We start from the raw sequence: 16,180 nt of genomic DNA, 5'->3' as shown, positions 1-16,180 counted from the left end.
TATGTGTCCGGATCTGTCATTAGTGCTGCATTTTGTGATTTCATTATTTGGAATTGTATTTTGCATTAAACCTTCTATAAAGTATGTTGAAGTGAAATTGATTGATCTTGATTCCCTTGGCAAATCTAACTTTCCTTAAAATATATAAAGGTAATCATGAAAATCTTCTCTAATTATGTATCATAATATAAAATTATTTATAAATTTTGTATCTAAAGGAAGTTGGCCACACTTTAGAATTTAGCTGCTTGTGACGATATTTCACGAAAAGTCAGTCTTTCTGATGATGCAATAAAATTGGTTTCATGTTTTATTGGAAAGTAGCCAATTGACTATAATCTCAGTGTTGTTAAGGAGCAAGCTCTAGAAAAGTTCTCAGTATCTTCCATTCAGATGAATTGTGCATGTGCATGTATGTGCACCTGCTTGTTGGATCATTTCTATACTGGAATACAATAATTTGTGTTTGCATAGCAATTTTCTTCTAGGAGATTCAAGGGGGCTATTATCTACCATCATATTGAGACTTCCAAAGTCCCTAGAAACTGACAGAATTATTGTCTTTTATCTTAAAGTGATACAAGAGGAACTTAACTCTGAATGGGTTAGAGGGGTAAAAATTAGGCTCATTCGTTTCTTTCCTAATCTTTTATTCAATAAACCACCCCAAGTTAAAAGTAAAGCAATGACATATAGCTTGCTCTGAAAATTTGAAAATAGCTTTTACAACTGAGGAAATTAAATGTTATTACTGGGGCCATGTGCCTTCCAGATATGGTGTATAAGAAACATCACACGATCTGCGAGAGGCCAGCCAGTCCCTGAAGCTTATTCTCATTGTGAATGTGATCACAAATCTGTGAGCTCTAAGGTGAGATAGAGCTAGGTTAATAGCCAGCTCAACTACCAGTTAAATAACTTGTTCCATCTATAAAATAGAAATGAGGTATACATTTTTCACCAGATGGTTACATCTTAGAAATAATGTATAAATTACTTAATATAATGCACAATATATAAAGGGATGCCTTGTTTTCATTTTCTTAATACAATGAAATATTGCATTGGCTGCCACCCCTTCACATCATACTGTTTATCCCAACTTCCTGAATTGCTACATATAATCAATAATAGCAATTCTGCTTTTAAATTATTTAATAAAAGATAAAGGAGGAGAGAAGAAAAAAAACTCCAAGCTCATATAAATACAATCATACCAAATGATCTATGGGTCTTCATTTCACTTGTAAAAACAAGTTTGAGAATGGAAAAGACATGCAGTATTTACTCAGAGGTCATGCCACCCCTTGGAAATAGCCTAATGACCTCTTACCCCTGTGGCGAGGATGGTAAATCATATTACATAGTCTCTCTCTTCAGTTACGGTGGCAGCATGAATCACTCCATAAACTGGGCTCTGAGGTCCTTCTTGGATCAATAAGCAAAATAATGCCACTATCAACTTGCTGTGTTTTCTGGGGCACCAGGGAAGGAGAAGCAGCATAAATGCCATGTATTTATCATCCCACAGATGGGCGTGTGCATGACTTCTAAAGACTTAATATGGGTTGGGGAGTTATGTGGAAATGAGCTTTTTGTTTCTAGTTTGATAATGCCATGACTGTTAAGCCTCCTTAATTTATTTAATCATAACCTTAAAAGACCATCACTGAATACCAGGAGAGTTTCAAAAGCAAATAAAGACAATGGTTGCAAACCCATTAATTTGAAGTGTTTATTTTCATCCTTAGGAAATCCTCCTGCCTGTTCTCCCAAGTGTCCAGAAAAACCAAATGTTGCTCCAGCTTTACTGTTACTTGTTACTAAGCTGCTGCTGTTTCTGGCATAATTTCCTCTTGAACCACATACAGTTATCTTGCAGAGAGTTTCCTTGACGGAGAGAACCAAGCATGGTCAGCTTCAATTTTTCCATCAGATTTTTCTTTGGGAGCTTCCTTTAGGAGGTCACCACTAATTATTTTCAGTGTGAAATTCTTATGGTACTTTGTAGAACTAGAGTAAATTGCATATGTATTGAGCCCTATGTATCATTTCAAGGCTTGAAAGCTGCAGCCATCAGCATGCCCAAGGAGTGGTAGAATGGTTAGAAAGTTTTGGCAGCAGGTGGTTTGCTAAGAGTGGTTAAAAAGAAGTAAACACATAAGGACATGCTCATTTATTATCTGTCTGCCCTGTAAGGTGTTGATTAGCACAGATCTGGCCCACTCAACTGGATTGAGCTCAAAAGAGGAGAAAACAAAGGAGTGGGTAGTGGTGGTGATGCTTTGAGAACAGGAAAACAGATTTCAGGTATAGCAGATGGTTTGTAGATTCACTGTGGCTTTGAAGAGATTTATACCTTCAGGCTTTAATTTTATTTCATGAACATTTTAATGAATATTTTCTTGCAGGCAATATTTTCACAAATGTCAGGGCCAACTAGAAAGGTATTTTGTTTTTCCACTGACTGAAGAAAGCATTATCAATGTATTTAAGTGGTACTGAGAACTCTCTGTGTGGTATTGTTTTTCTTCTCTAGCTACTTGCTGTATTTTCTTATTGTTCCTTCATATATTTTTTTAGAATTCCATTTCCATGACAGGGTATGTCTACATAAGTGTATGCCAGGTATTTGTGAAGTAGAGGAAGAGATTTGTATACACATACTTGCACATCATAATATAATTAAAGGACATGTTTTCATTTATTCTCCAAACTAAGCCAGAAAGTTATCCTTACTAAGAGCTTAAGCTACCCAACTGTCAAACTCACTGTTATTATTTATTGTTATAGACATTTTGCAGATTAATTCTGCTGAGTATCCACCATGTACCAGTTTCTGGATTAAGTCTTGACGAGCATAATGAGCATGATAGATACAATTTCTCCATTAGTGAGGTATTTTGTCTAAGAGTTAATGTTAAAAAGAAAGTTTTCACATAGTTACTAATATTCAGAGAATTTCAGTAAGATAAAGTCTTGATCATTTGAAATGGCTTGCGTTTTCCAGAGCAATATCAGGGCATTTGTACTGCGGGCTTTTCATCTAGTCAGTTTTTCAAAGTAAAACTAAAATGTATTATCAACAAAACATAATTTAGGACTGGGCACAGTGGCTCATGCCTGTAATCCCAGCACTTTGGGAGGCCAAGGTGGGTGGATCATGAGGCCAGGAGTTCGAGACCAACCTGGCCAACATGGTGAAACCCTGTCTCTACTGAAAATACAAAAAATTAGCCAGGTGTGGTGGCACACTCAGGAGGCTACTCAGGAGGCTGAAGCAGGAGAATCGCTTGAATCTGGGAGGCAGAGGTTACAGTGAGCTGAGATCGTGACATTTCACTCTAGCCTGGGTGACAGAGCAAGACTCCATCTTGAGAAAAAATAAAATAAAAATCTAATTTAAGAAAGTAGTTTTAAGAAGGTATAGAGCAAATGGTAGTGCATGTTATTTCATATTATTTTTTCCTCTGGAAAATCTGAAAGTAAAACTTAGTTATCATGATTGTAAGTCATTACTATTTTTTGAAATAAACTAATATTGCCTTTTATAACCTGTGAATTGAATTATCTATTTTGTTACATTAGATTTAACCTACAACTTTTGGTCCCATGTATGTTCTGTGAATGCAAAATCAGGAATACTGCTTAATGTCATATAGCTGTAGCATATCACCCACTACGATAAGCATAGTGATAGAAGTTTGCCTCTAAGTAATAATGCATGGCAACTTACAGGCTACCATACAGAAAGGTTCACCCTTAACACTTGACTACTTATCAATTTTATAGCTAGTGTAGCTTTTAGAAACCAGGCCTAACAATTTCATGAATTTTTCTCAGGTATAGGCATGTATATAGAAGGGTTTTATAAAGAAATCAAGAGCTGTTGATTTTTAGAGAGCTTTTCAAAGACCTCTATTTCAACAGTGTACTCTCCCCCTGGCATCTCTTTACTTTTTTGTTGTTATTGAGATGGATTTGCTGTCGTGCAGGCTGGAGTGCAGTGGCGTGATCTTGGCTCACTGCAGCCTCTGCCTCCCAGGTTCAAGATATTCTCAAGATATCCTGAGTAGCTGGGACCACAGGTACTCGCCACCCCAAGCCTGGCTAATTTTTGTATTTTTTTTTTTAAGTGGAGACGGGGTTTCACTCTCCTGGTCAGGCTGGTCTCGAACTCCTGACCTCAAGGGATTTACCCACCTCGGCCTCTCCCAAAGTGTTTGGATTACAGACATGAGCCACCACGCCCAGGCAATCTCTTTACTTCTGAATCAAAAGATCTCGTTTAACTCATAAATGAAATGAGGTGTGGTATGCTGCTTAAAGCTGATGAAACAACATAAAACTTTTAGTGGCATATGTGCCTTTTTAGCACTCTTTTTCCTACTCTTGGAAACTACAGAAATAGAAATATTAAAAACAAAGTGTGCTGGCAAATGTCTTATTTTTGTCTTAAGTGTATTTGATAAAATGTTTAGAAGTTAAGGGATCCCTGAAAATTGGAACTTCCCCATTTGAGCCACAATTGCCAGGGGATGATGGAAAAAGGGCTTCTTTCCCCAGTAAGTGCCTTATGGGAATAACAAGGGGAGATGGATGCCTGGCTTGGAGCCTCCTGATTAAAAAGAAATTGTAAATATGAAAAATAAGTTAAAAAATTGAGTAAATATCATAAATACAAACTGTAGGAAAATTGGTCCAATGTCACTAGATGGAAGGGAGCTTTAGGAGTTAGGATAACAAAGACAGTCATAACATTTTTCAAAAGCAACAATAGAAATAAATAAGCCATTAACTCATATTTTCTTACCTAGCGTGAGAGGATTAAATACAAGTTGGCAAAGTTTTTATGATTTTGTAGGCGATAGAGCTGGTCTTGCTAGATCCATGACTTGAAATTGGCTGAAAGTAAGCATGTCAGAAATTACTGGCACTTTTGATCTTTAAAAAACTTAGTCATTCGTATCTGACCTTTTAAAATTACAGCAAGGCTAAAGAAACTTGACATTACAGTATAATAGATGCATTCTCAGAATGTGTGCATATTTTTAACTCACAATATTCTTGCTATTTTTGGGGATTTTGTGAAACAGTAGATTCATCTTCACACATTGCAATGTGTTTCCTGCCTCTTTAGTATGTAGCACAATATAAATGCTGTCTACTTTCAGAGGATGTCACATGGTCTGATATTATCTTTCTTACAGCTTCAACCAGCAATGGTTCAAAATCATTAAATTGCCAATGAATTACAAGTAACCCCAATGACTGTGTCTTCCTGCGAACTCCCTTTTTCTTGATTTCTGTGCTGCCATTTTGAATGAGCAAGAAAAGCAACATCTCCCTCATAATAATTCATGCTTTCTTTATATGCCTCGTGACCATAGTAACAGCTCTTTGTATGTGAAAGAGAATACTTTGTTATGCTGTTTTTGCTTGCAGGTTCAACTCTTATGTGAACATGAAAATTGTCCCCATATTAAAATAATTCAATCTTTATGTTTAAGTTCATCCTACTTTCCCTCATATAGAATAGAAAATTTATCTTTAAACCCGCCCAAACTCAGGAAAGGCTCATGGCTCCGTGGAGAAGTACAGAAAGCTGCCTCTAGGTAACATGTCAGGAGGGGATGGTGCCAAAAGAGAATCCTGGTTTTAGCCCTGCTGTTCCTGGTCCTGCTGAAGGAGAGGAAAATACACTGGATAGGACAATTTCAGTGTGTGACCACTGGCAGATGTCTTCATGCTGTAAACCTCAACTTCATTATCTAGAAAATGGAGATAACCTCTCATTATCTGTAAAGTGGGGCTACTGCCTACCTCACCTCTTTCTCAGGGAAGTTAAGAGGGTTCAATAAGTTGATGTATGAGAAAGTCTCTGCAAACTGTGAAGTGCTGTCCAAACATAAGATATCATAACAGTAACTTTTACTAAATTTTACTGTTGCTTAGTCTAGAAAGACTTAAGACTTTGGGCAAATCGCCTCAATGGGACTGCTGTTTCCTTCTTTAGAAATCTCTCCCCAAACTGCCATCTGACTTTATTTATGTTTATACTCTTTGCAGCTCTTTGATTTACAGCTGGCACTGCGTAATTATAAATATATAGTACCATGTTCTCATCACCCTGGAGGCCAGCATCAGGCCTCACTATATAAAATCCTGCATGATGAGTTTCGGTGATTGCTTACATGTTAGTGACAAGGCTGGCAGGCTGGAGCCAAAATGCACCAGCACCTACATAAAACCGTCCTTCAACCAGCATTACAACATGTCATGCAGTCTTTCTAAATTAATCAAATTTAACCAAAATTAACCTCTCTTGTTTTGCCTTTTTTTTTTTTTTTTTTTTTAAAGCAACTTACGATGTTTTCTCAAGCCCTACAACATCAGATGAGCCTGAGATATCAGAGTCCTACACAGGTATACCCGGCCTCTCAATTCTGTCTTTGGATCCCAGGTGTTCCAACACTTGGTGGTTCTTCCTTTAGTTTTTCGCAGAATGGAAAACTGTGCCCTCTGGAGATCTGCATGGGAGAAATTTCCACCTGTGTCAGGGAGATGTGTTTTACCCACTCCTCCCATAGAGTGATTAGTTCTTTACATCTCTCAGTAAATAAGCTCTGTCACATAAGGGAGATGCAGAGAGATTTGGTTGCCACTGAGGAAAAGTAAGGTAATAGCTTATCACTGTATTGTTCAGAATCATCATAAAAAGGTCTTTGAGTTGATAGAGGGTTTTGTCTAGAGCAGTAGTTCTCAAATGGGGGGTAATTTTCTACTCCCATCCCTTCCCCAGCATATTTGCTAATGTTGAGACATTTTTGGCTGTCACAACTTGGGAAAGCACTACTAGCATCTAGTGGGTAGAGATCAGGGGTGCTGCTGAACCCCTGCAGTACATGGGGTAGCCTCCCACAGCACAGATTATTTGACCCTAATTGTCAATAGTGCTAGCATGAGAAATCTCGCTGTAGAACAGTCACATAATTCATTTGACTGTAGCAGTTCAATTGGGTCTAATATTTGGCATTAATATTACTGACCCATCTATAGTGAGTTACCTCAGTCCGACAGCTCCTTTCAGCAAATGTTTATCAAACACCTACTAAACTGGGTACTGTAGGAGATTCAAAGGGAGTAAGACTGGTTTCTGCCAGGTATAGATATATGTCTGATATTTTTGGATGTATAACATTATTTGTGTCATGGTAAATAAAGATGAATAAGTTTAAAGAGCAGAAAATGAAACAATGAAATAGAATGTCAGCGGTGGGTTCAGTTAGCATTTATGAAACAAAATGGAGGAAACCAGAAAAACCTATTGAAAACCAGTTGAATATATAAAACACTGTTTAATCATGGTTTCTAATATTTAAAGTATGTATGTTTTTTAAAGTGAGCTCATCTTCAACTCCTAATGTATCACTAGTTTTAAAATGTGGGCCAGCAATCCCTCAAGTATTCTTGATGTTTTCCCTCATATGAGGCATAATTTATTACTCATGAATTTGTATTTTATTCCTGGGGCCTTCTACTGCTTTTATAAATGTTGACATTTATTCCAACAGCAACAAGTGATCGTATTCTGGATTCTGTCCCACCTAAAACTTCTAGAACTCTTGAACAGCCAAGGGCAACACTGGGTAATGTTTTTAACAGAAAAATCATACTTTATTTTCCATCAAAAAATTCATGTGAATGCCTTTCTTCCAAATGACCATTTCATTCCATCACATCTAATCATTTGTCTATCCTATTTCTTAATATACACATCTCTATATTTTTAAATACAGTCATCTTTTATGTTCCATTTAGGGCCCTATTTTATTTTTTTGAGCCGTAATAGATAATATTTTCCCTATCCTTTTAGTTGTGAAAGCTTTGAAAACTGCATGGACATCATCACCTGCACCATCTCACCTCACATGTTTGTGGCCTGTGTCACTTTACTTCCATGCATCAAGTCTGCCTGAAGTCACCTACTGAACAAGCATCATTCCAGCCTTTTCCCTACTTTCAATCAGAATTGTATTCACTAGCTTTCAAGACTACATGCATTTTTCATCTTTAATCATGTACTTGTGGCATGTGCTTTATACCATCTAAAAGCATGTTAAAATTCTTCCAATACCTCATTTTAACTGGGATTATTCGATGGGATGGGGTGTTTGTGCTTTCAGCTCCAAGAGAAACACCATTTGTTCCTCAGAAACTGGAAATCTTTACCAGTCCAGAAATGCAGCCTACAACAGCTGGTAACTAATGACATTTATGTAGTTATATGCATTGATGAAACAGGTAATGTGACAAGTCATGTTGGTCATTTCAGAATTTTGTTTTTCTTTTGTTTGTTTTTGCTAAATATTTCCCTCCAGTCTCTACCATGAAATTCTTCAAAGAATCTGACTTATCTATCATACTTAGCCTTACGATTGTCCTTAAAGAATTTTCACAATCCTGATGTCTATATATTTTGAGGAATTGTTTCCTTCCAACTCTTCTTTCAACTTTGCCAGCTGGAAAATAGCAGCAGAGTAATAGATAATTATTTCAAAATGCATTCCTTATACTTAGCACACCTAGGTACCATTTGATCAAAGTATTTTACCCAAAGTAGTCTAAGTATAGGGAGCACCCAGTAGGCTTTGCAGTCCTGGACAAGTTGAAGAAAGATGGGGAAAGAGAGGTAGCGCAACCTACATTTTATAATGGAAAATTATTGAAACAGCAATGTTCATTAACTCTTGGTGGGGGTAGTAAAGAGCTACAGAATTAAAGTTCTGGACTGGATGTGGTGCCTCACACCTACAGGTGTGGTGTCTGGGCCGGATGTGGTGCCTCACACCTCCCAGCACTTTGGGAAGTCAAGGCAGGCAGATTACAGGAGTTCAAGACTGGCATGGCCAACATGGTGAAACCCCATCTCTAGTAAAAATACAAAAATTAGCTGGGCGTGGTGGTGCACGCCTATAGTCCCAGCTACTCAGGAGACCGAGGCACAAGAATTGCTTGAACTTGGGAAACTGAGGTTACAGTGAGCCAAGGTTGCACCACGGACTCTAGCCTGGGCAACAGAGTGAGACTCTGTCTCAACAACAAAAAAGTAGTTCCAAATTTCCATTATTTGTGCTTCTCTCCTGCTATTCAATGTCATCCTTTTGAGTTCTTAATTGTACCTTGTGTTCTGAAATGCCTCAAGGGTGCTCACTTCTGGCACATTGAACTGAACAATGTATATCTTCAATTCTCATGTAGAAATTTTATACCTTTTGTCTCAGTCACTGCTTGTTTTGAGCACCAACTATGTATAAAACAAGGTGTACTGGGCATTCTAGGGATACAAGGAAATATAAAGCAGTTCTTGCACTTGAGTTTTGCAAATTTACAGGTACAACCTGATTGACCCCTGAAAAATATCATGTATCAAAACTATATTAAATCTTCTTTCAGCTCCCCAGCAAACTACATCTATCCCTTCTACACCTAAACGACGCCCCCGACCCAAACCGCCAAGAACCAAACCTGGTAAATGTCTCTTTATCCTTGTGTGATATGTAATGCCAGATAGACGATGTCCATCTTCTTATAGTAAGAAGGATAGCCAGGTGCAGTGGCTCACACCTGCAACTCCAGCATTTTGGGAGGCCAAGGCAGGAAGATTACTTGAGGCCAGGAGTTTGAGACCAGCCTGAGCAAAAACGTTTAAAAAATTAGCCAGGCATGGTGTACTGCTTGAGCCCAGATGTCTGAGGCTGCAGTGGGCTATAATGGCACCACTGCACTCAAGCCTGGGCAACAGAACAAAACCCTATCTCAAGAAAAAAAAAAGGATATATTTTATAGGTTAGTTTCTTTACAAAATTTGAGATTAACTAAAGATGAATAATTAATGATGCAAAATAACAAAACTCAGATGTCTCCAAAAGGGGGTTACTGATAATTATATTTTTGCATGTGAATTTTGGTAAAAACCTAGAAACGAGTCCAACTCATAGCAATACAGGGTGATACATGTAATTTGTTTTTTGGTGTGCATGTTTATTATAATGTTCATTAGGGTGATGGTTCTTATTTTTTTTTTAGTACCTACTCTGTTTCCAATTTTTTTCACCAGGGCAATGGCTGAGTTAGAGAGGACATGAGTTTGGTTTTCAAATAGATTATAACTTTGAGAAGATAAAACATAAAAATGACAGCACAACATATGTTTACATAACTTATTTCTGAGACTATAATATTTGTGTAAGTGCTCCAAGAAAGAAAGAGTTGAAGATGCAGACCCCAAAATACATGTAGGATTTAGAAGAAAAGGAGAAGGGAATAACATGTATTATAGCACAGAGTTTGGGTGGTACAGATGCTTATTGACCCTGGAGGTCAATTCTTCATTGTCAAACAATATACTCAGAATTATGCTTTACCAACTGGGCTTTGCTTATTCCATTATAAGATAAATATAATTTTGTATGATGTATACTGCTGTGACAGTTAAAAATTCTTCCTCAAAACTTTTACTCATTGTATACTTTGACTACTAAATATGGTAGGATTTTAAATGGGTCATTTAGTTCCTCTTCAGAAGATATCTTTTTATTGTCTCTAGGCTATTTCAATATTTTTTTCCTTTCCATCACCAGAAAGAACCACAAGTGCTGGAACAATTACACCTAAAATTTCTAAAAGCCCTGAACCTACATGGACAACACCGGGTAATAATGATATGTCCTTAGTAGATGTATTGCTTCATTTCACCATCGAAAATCCAGTACCCCAGCTTTTATGTAATGTCTGTTAGCTATTAAGAGATTCAGAATGGCTCATTTGAACAGTGTGGCCCATCTCAGAGAGTGCACTAACTCCATGGCTATTGTGGTTGTGGCTAGCTGGCCCGACAGTTAGATCTGAACTCAGCCATCAGATGTCATTCTGTGCCAGCCTTTGAACCATTGCTGCTTCCTTGTCATCCATCCAGTCATTGTATTTGAAGTTGAATCTTGTATAGAGTTCTCTTTTTCTTTTATTTTTTAGTAAGACTCTCAAGTTCAACTTGAGACTTCATTTGGAAAAACAACTTTTAATTGTAATGTTAGTAGAATTACTTTATGCTTCAGATCATAGCATTATATCTATTGGTGAATTTTTTTTTTAGAGTGGTTTTTTTTTTTTTAATTAAAATGTGTTTAGGTAGACAGGCTCAAAGTGACAGATTCTGGAAATGTTAGGAGAAAAAGAAAAACACCACCTTAAAATTGTATGCAAGAAGTTTAAATTTATTGTTGCATCTTCAAAAGACATGCACATCAGCTACTGGTTTGAATTATTTTAGATTTTTTCCTTTTGATTTTATAAAGCTGATAAAAAATATAGCTGGTCTTAATACCTAGATGAGGGGTTGGTAGGTGTAGCAAACCACCATGGCACAAGTTTACCTATGTAACAAACCTGCACATCCTGCACGTACGTCGGTGAATATCAATTGTAAAACATGGTGGCTTTTTTTTCCTAGTGGTCAGACTTGCATGTGATTGAGAAATATGAAGTAAGGGTGCAAAATAATTAGACTGATTTTTTTAAAATCATAGATTAAACAACTATCTTTACTTTGAATAGTTATTGTGACTATTTAGTAGCAATGCTATATTTGTTAGTTAAATATACTCCTGAAATGTTTTTTTCTAAACAAAGTGAAAATTACTTCTCTGGGAATGGATCATGAAATATTCTTTTAATGGAGTATTTCCAAAATCTTCCAAGACAATGGTTCATTCCACTTAATGTATAGTTTATTTCTAGGTTTTCCTTCTGTGCTTTTAGACACTGAAATGCCTAAATATTGACTTGTTTATTATTTTGTTTCTTTATTTTTCCAGCTCCCAGTAAAACACAATTTATTTCTTTGAAACCTAAAATCCCTCTCAGCCCAGAAGTGACACACACCAAACCTGGTAATTACCCTAAACTTTTTTGAATATTCCAAAAGTGGGGTTGAAAACAAGTTTTATGCAATTCTTTGGAGCAAGAATTTCTGATTTGTATTTTGATATTTGTTACATTTTTTCCATGAAAAGTGTAAGCATGCAATGAAATGATCTAATCATAAATAGCCACTTGATATCATAGCATTGCTCCGAGCAATGTTCATGAGCATCACAGAGAAAACACAGAAATGTAATGATGTGAATGATTGAGAACTCCCTTGTCTAGTATGGCAAAATAGTTTCCAATACCAATGTTGACTGGAATTCTAATCACATAAACAATAGCCTTTCAGCTGGAAAGAGGAGAAGTGTTTCTGTCTTCTAAGAACTCTGCGTTATTTTAGAGTTACTCAGTTCTCAGGCTAGAAGACCAGAAAGACCTGTATTTCCCTAATGCTCCAAGACTTCTAAATTGGAGCTGATTTCTGAACACTGACCTCTGTTTACCTCTTAGGAATTTTTAGTAGTGTTTTCCTTTAAAAAAAAAAAAAAGTCTCCTTTTGCAGGAGGGGATCATTCTACATATATAATAATTTAAGACATAAAGATTGTAGAACATATTGGATGACTAAATCTTGGAGTTTTTTTTATCTATCTGTAATCCGTGTAGCAGTCTTAAATGCTGACTTATAAGATTGACTACAGGGAACCCTGTCACCACTCAGTGTCATCATTATCTAAATTTTAAACCCTTAGCTCTAGGAAGAAAATATTTCTCGCTATAATGTTTAATGGATTTGGAACTTGCATTTTCATTAATGGCATGTTTACAAAGTAGGATTATTAAAGCAAGAGATTTTCTGCTAAAGTGGGCATGATTTATTTTTGCAATGAAATGGCTAAGGAAGAAAAATGTAACTGCTTAAAGAAAGAATTCTCATTACTCCCTGTAAAGAAGCAGTGAGATTTCCAGGTGTAGATGCAGACTGAAGGAAATTAGGGATTAGGCAAAGGGAGTGTAGTTGACACTGTGACCATGGATGAGGTCTCCAAGTTAGAGAAATGGAATGAAAAACCTCACTCAGGTTTTTCAGAGAAAGAAGCATAGCTAATAAAACTCAAAAGCCTTAATAGAGGTTTAAATCAAATAACTCTGACAGCTGTATGAGAGAAGGGTTTAATACATACTTATTTAAAAAACATGCTTAGAGAGCTTTGGGATAAAGTAGTAACTATGCTGTATTTTGAACAGAGGACTATTACCAAGGAGATCATAAAATAGTACTGTTTGTTTGAGTCACCAAATTTAAATAAGGATTTCTCTCAAAGTAATTATTTGTGTTATTACAACATAAAATTGGAAATCGTCAAAAAATTTCTCCAAACATTATTTACAGTTGATATATGACAGGTTACGTTATTCATTTCAGCAGTTTCTAAGAAAAGATTTCTGAGAGGAAATTCTTTAATACAAATGAGGGAGGAAGGTTACATTTTTATCATTGTAAGGTGTTTGAGCTAAAAGACTTCTTAATTTGACATTTCCTTTTAAAATGGGAAGAATTACTTGGAGGCTAATGTGTTTACATTCCTTTGATTTCTTAATCATCAAAGAAAATCCACCCCTTTTCCTCTAACAGCAATGTAATGACTTCAGAATCCACACCTAGGCCTGTGCCAACGCAAGTGGACCTTGAATGGTCCATAGCAACACAGGATGATGACTGGATCTCCGCAAACCATTGCTTTGGTTTTAGCTTCTTAAATTATATTTATCTTTATTTAGGGCAGACCACCTTTATAGCTGTCCTAAAGATGTCTGTTTCGAGCCAAGGTTCGGAAGAGCAAATAAACTACCCAAAGCTTTTTGAGGCCTTTCCCAGCCCTCTCCACACACTCTTCTATTTTTCTGTTTCACTTTCCATTACAGGCTCCTTTTCCCTTGGCTTTGCTTGCTGGTTAAATCAACGACTAAAAATCTACATTGATTTGGGCTTGTTTTATAAGTACAATTCAGTGCATTTCTCAAAAACCATAGCCACCTACCACATCTAACTTGTCTACCTCGTCCAGTGGGAATTGTTTCCTTCATGGTTTAATCTTTAAGCTTCTAAATGGACTGAAAATAAGGGAGTGCCCCCAATTACAGGTGTTTGTTTCACTTAACTGTCTTCCAAGTGGATAGAATTGTTAATTGTTCTCATTCCTAGCCACATATGTTACTCAAATTTGTCTTTGTTTTGTGCTGAGATGAGTGGCTTAGTCATTTACAGACCACTCAGCTTTGTTGGAACACTTTATACCTTTACCCATAATACCTTATGATTGTCAAATAGAAGAAAGTCGTATCAGAAGATATATTTATTTTTACTAAACATAGACCTTTACTGTTTTTATGTGCAATTGACTTTGAAGCTTAATTGATGGAGTTCTATCCCTATTTGGTCTCAAACTCAGGAACTCAAAAATGCAGATTTTTCCTTATAATTTTAAAAACAATATTCTTTAATTTTTGTGAAATCTAAAAGATGCAATGAGTAGCAAATTTTATTTTCTTCACACTTGTGGAAGGCAACTTCGTACAATCAAAAACATGAATTACAATCTTGAAGTTTCAAAATTTTTGTTTGCTATCTTCGGGTATGAATGCTTATTTGATATTTATTATATTTCATGTATTGATGTTTATTTTCTTCTTGTCCTATAGCATCTGATATCTAGACCTATACACACACTCTTACACATACACACATACAATTCCGTTTCTCTTTCTCACACTCTTTCACATACACACTCTCTCTCTCTCCTTCTCCCACATACTCTTTCTTCTCCACTTCCCTCACTCTCTCTGTCACACCCACACACATCCTCTCCCTCCCTCTTTCCATCCCTCCCTCCCTCTTTCCATCCCTCCCTCCCTCTCACATACACACACCCTTCCTCCTCCCTTCTCTCTTTCATACAGACTCACTCACACACACACTCAGAATTTTTACTTTGTTATATGAACTTCAGTCTGACACATCACTACTGCTTTTGCCATTCATCTGTTACAGTCTATTTCTGCACACGTTCTTGAGAAATCAGAATTCTGGGCTTTTAAAAACAACTTTAACCTGGTTCTTTTGCACCTAATTGGTACTCTTTAGCCTCAACACAAAAATTTTTTGATCACAGATATGTTAATGGATGATAATGCCTTTAAATAGCCCTTTATGCTATTATGCATTTCTTTTAGAAGAAATAAAAATTCGCTGCCGCATTATTATATGTTTCCATTGCTAAAACTAGTTGATATATAGAAGCAATTGTTGTTAGTTGCTACATAGAAACTATTGTTATAGTTCTTTTTTAGTCACTACATATTCTCAAAACCTGCCATACTCCCTTTTCAAGTAATATCAGAGATCACTCCTGATAAGTCTAATACTAGAAATGTATAAGTAGAAGAAGAATTTCAGCTCTATTAAGATGATCTATGAGTGCCATATTGATTAGTTTCTTTCTTTAAGAAAAAAAAGAGTCTTAACTTTTTATTTCCTTTCCAAAAATAATTCCTTTTTAAATTTCTCCTTGTTAAACAATTCTTTTTGTTGATAGAATAATAAGAAACCTATTGGGTCATCTTATTTTTAAGCCCAAATATGTAACCAAACTAAATTCAGCGTGAAGTTTAATTTACTTATTGCTAATTTGAATAAACATTGAAGAGTTTATCAGAGTATTTAGATACTGTTATTTAATTTAGCATTTTATGAAATCTGAAACTGCTTTTGGACTCATTGATTTACCAGTCCAAATGGGTTGAGTTTCATATGTGAACCAATTTGTTTACCAGCAATAGATACTAGTGAATACAGGGGGCATCACATGAACACTTGTGGTCGCTTTTGAACAGTAAGTTTAATTCTTATCTTTTTTGTGAGAGAACGTCAGGTCCAGCCATGCTGGAGATTGCGAACTAACAGCACAGACACAGTACCAGTGGTTAGTCTGTTGCCTTTTCCATTTCCTCCAATGAACCTGGCTGTCCTGCGAGAAACAAATAGCAGGTGACAGGACACTGAACAACCTCAGAGAGGCTACCCAGAATTCCCTCTAAGTTAGTATTTCCTCAGCACCAGAGGCAAACCAGAATATTGGGAAGTGACAGTAACAACTAAAGATCAACAACAAAAATGAGAATTCTCAATTCTTGTGGTTTGTAGAGAGGATGTGGAAGGTTGAACTTCACTGGCATAAGCCAGTAGAACTTA

General features: G+C 36.4%; 1 protein-coding gene across 16 annotated transcripts in view; it reads left to right on the top strand.

Moving 5' to 3' along the window:
• The window catches only part of ABI3BP (ABI family member 3 binding protein), a 262,565-nt gene that overhangs the window by 141,308 nt on the left and 105,077 nt on the right, over nt 1-16,180 (top strand). For 15 of the 16 annotated variants that reach the window (XM_025377138.1, XM_025377139.1, XM_025377137.1 and 12 more), the window contains 6 exons: nt 6,361-6,426; nt 7,575-7,649; nt 8,187-8,261; nt 9,457-9,531; nt 10,644-10,715; nt 11,877-11,951. In XM_025377138.1, the coding sequence (XP_025232923.1) occupies nt 6,361-6,426; nt 7,575-7,649; nt 8,187-8,261; nt 9,457-9,531; nt 10,644-10,715; nt 11,877-11,951 (438 nt within the window). The remainder of the gene's footprint in view (nt 1-6,360; nt 6,427-7,574; nt 7,650-8,186; nt 8,262-9,456; nt 9,532-10,643; nt 10,716-11,876; nt 11,952-16,180) is intronic. The other variant, XM_025377133.1, reaches the window with a different exon arrangement.

Source organism: Theropithecus gelada, chromosome 2 (assembly GCF_003255815.1).
Source record: "Theropithecus gelada isolate Dixy chromosome 2, Tgel_1.0, whole genome shotgun sequence".
Taxonomy (NCBI): domain Eukaryota; kingdom Metazoa; phylum Chordata; class Mammalia; order Primates; family Cercopithecidae; genus Theropithecus; species Theropithecus gelada.
Note: the sequence above shows the minus strand (reverse complement) of the source record. Positions and strands in the feature narration are given on the sequence as shown.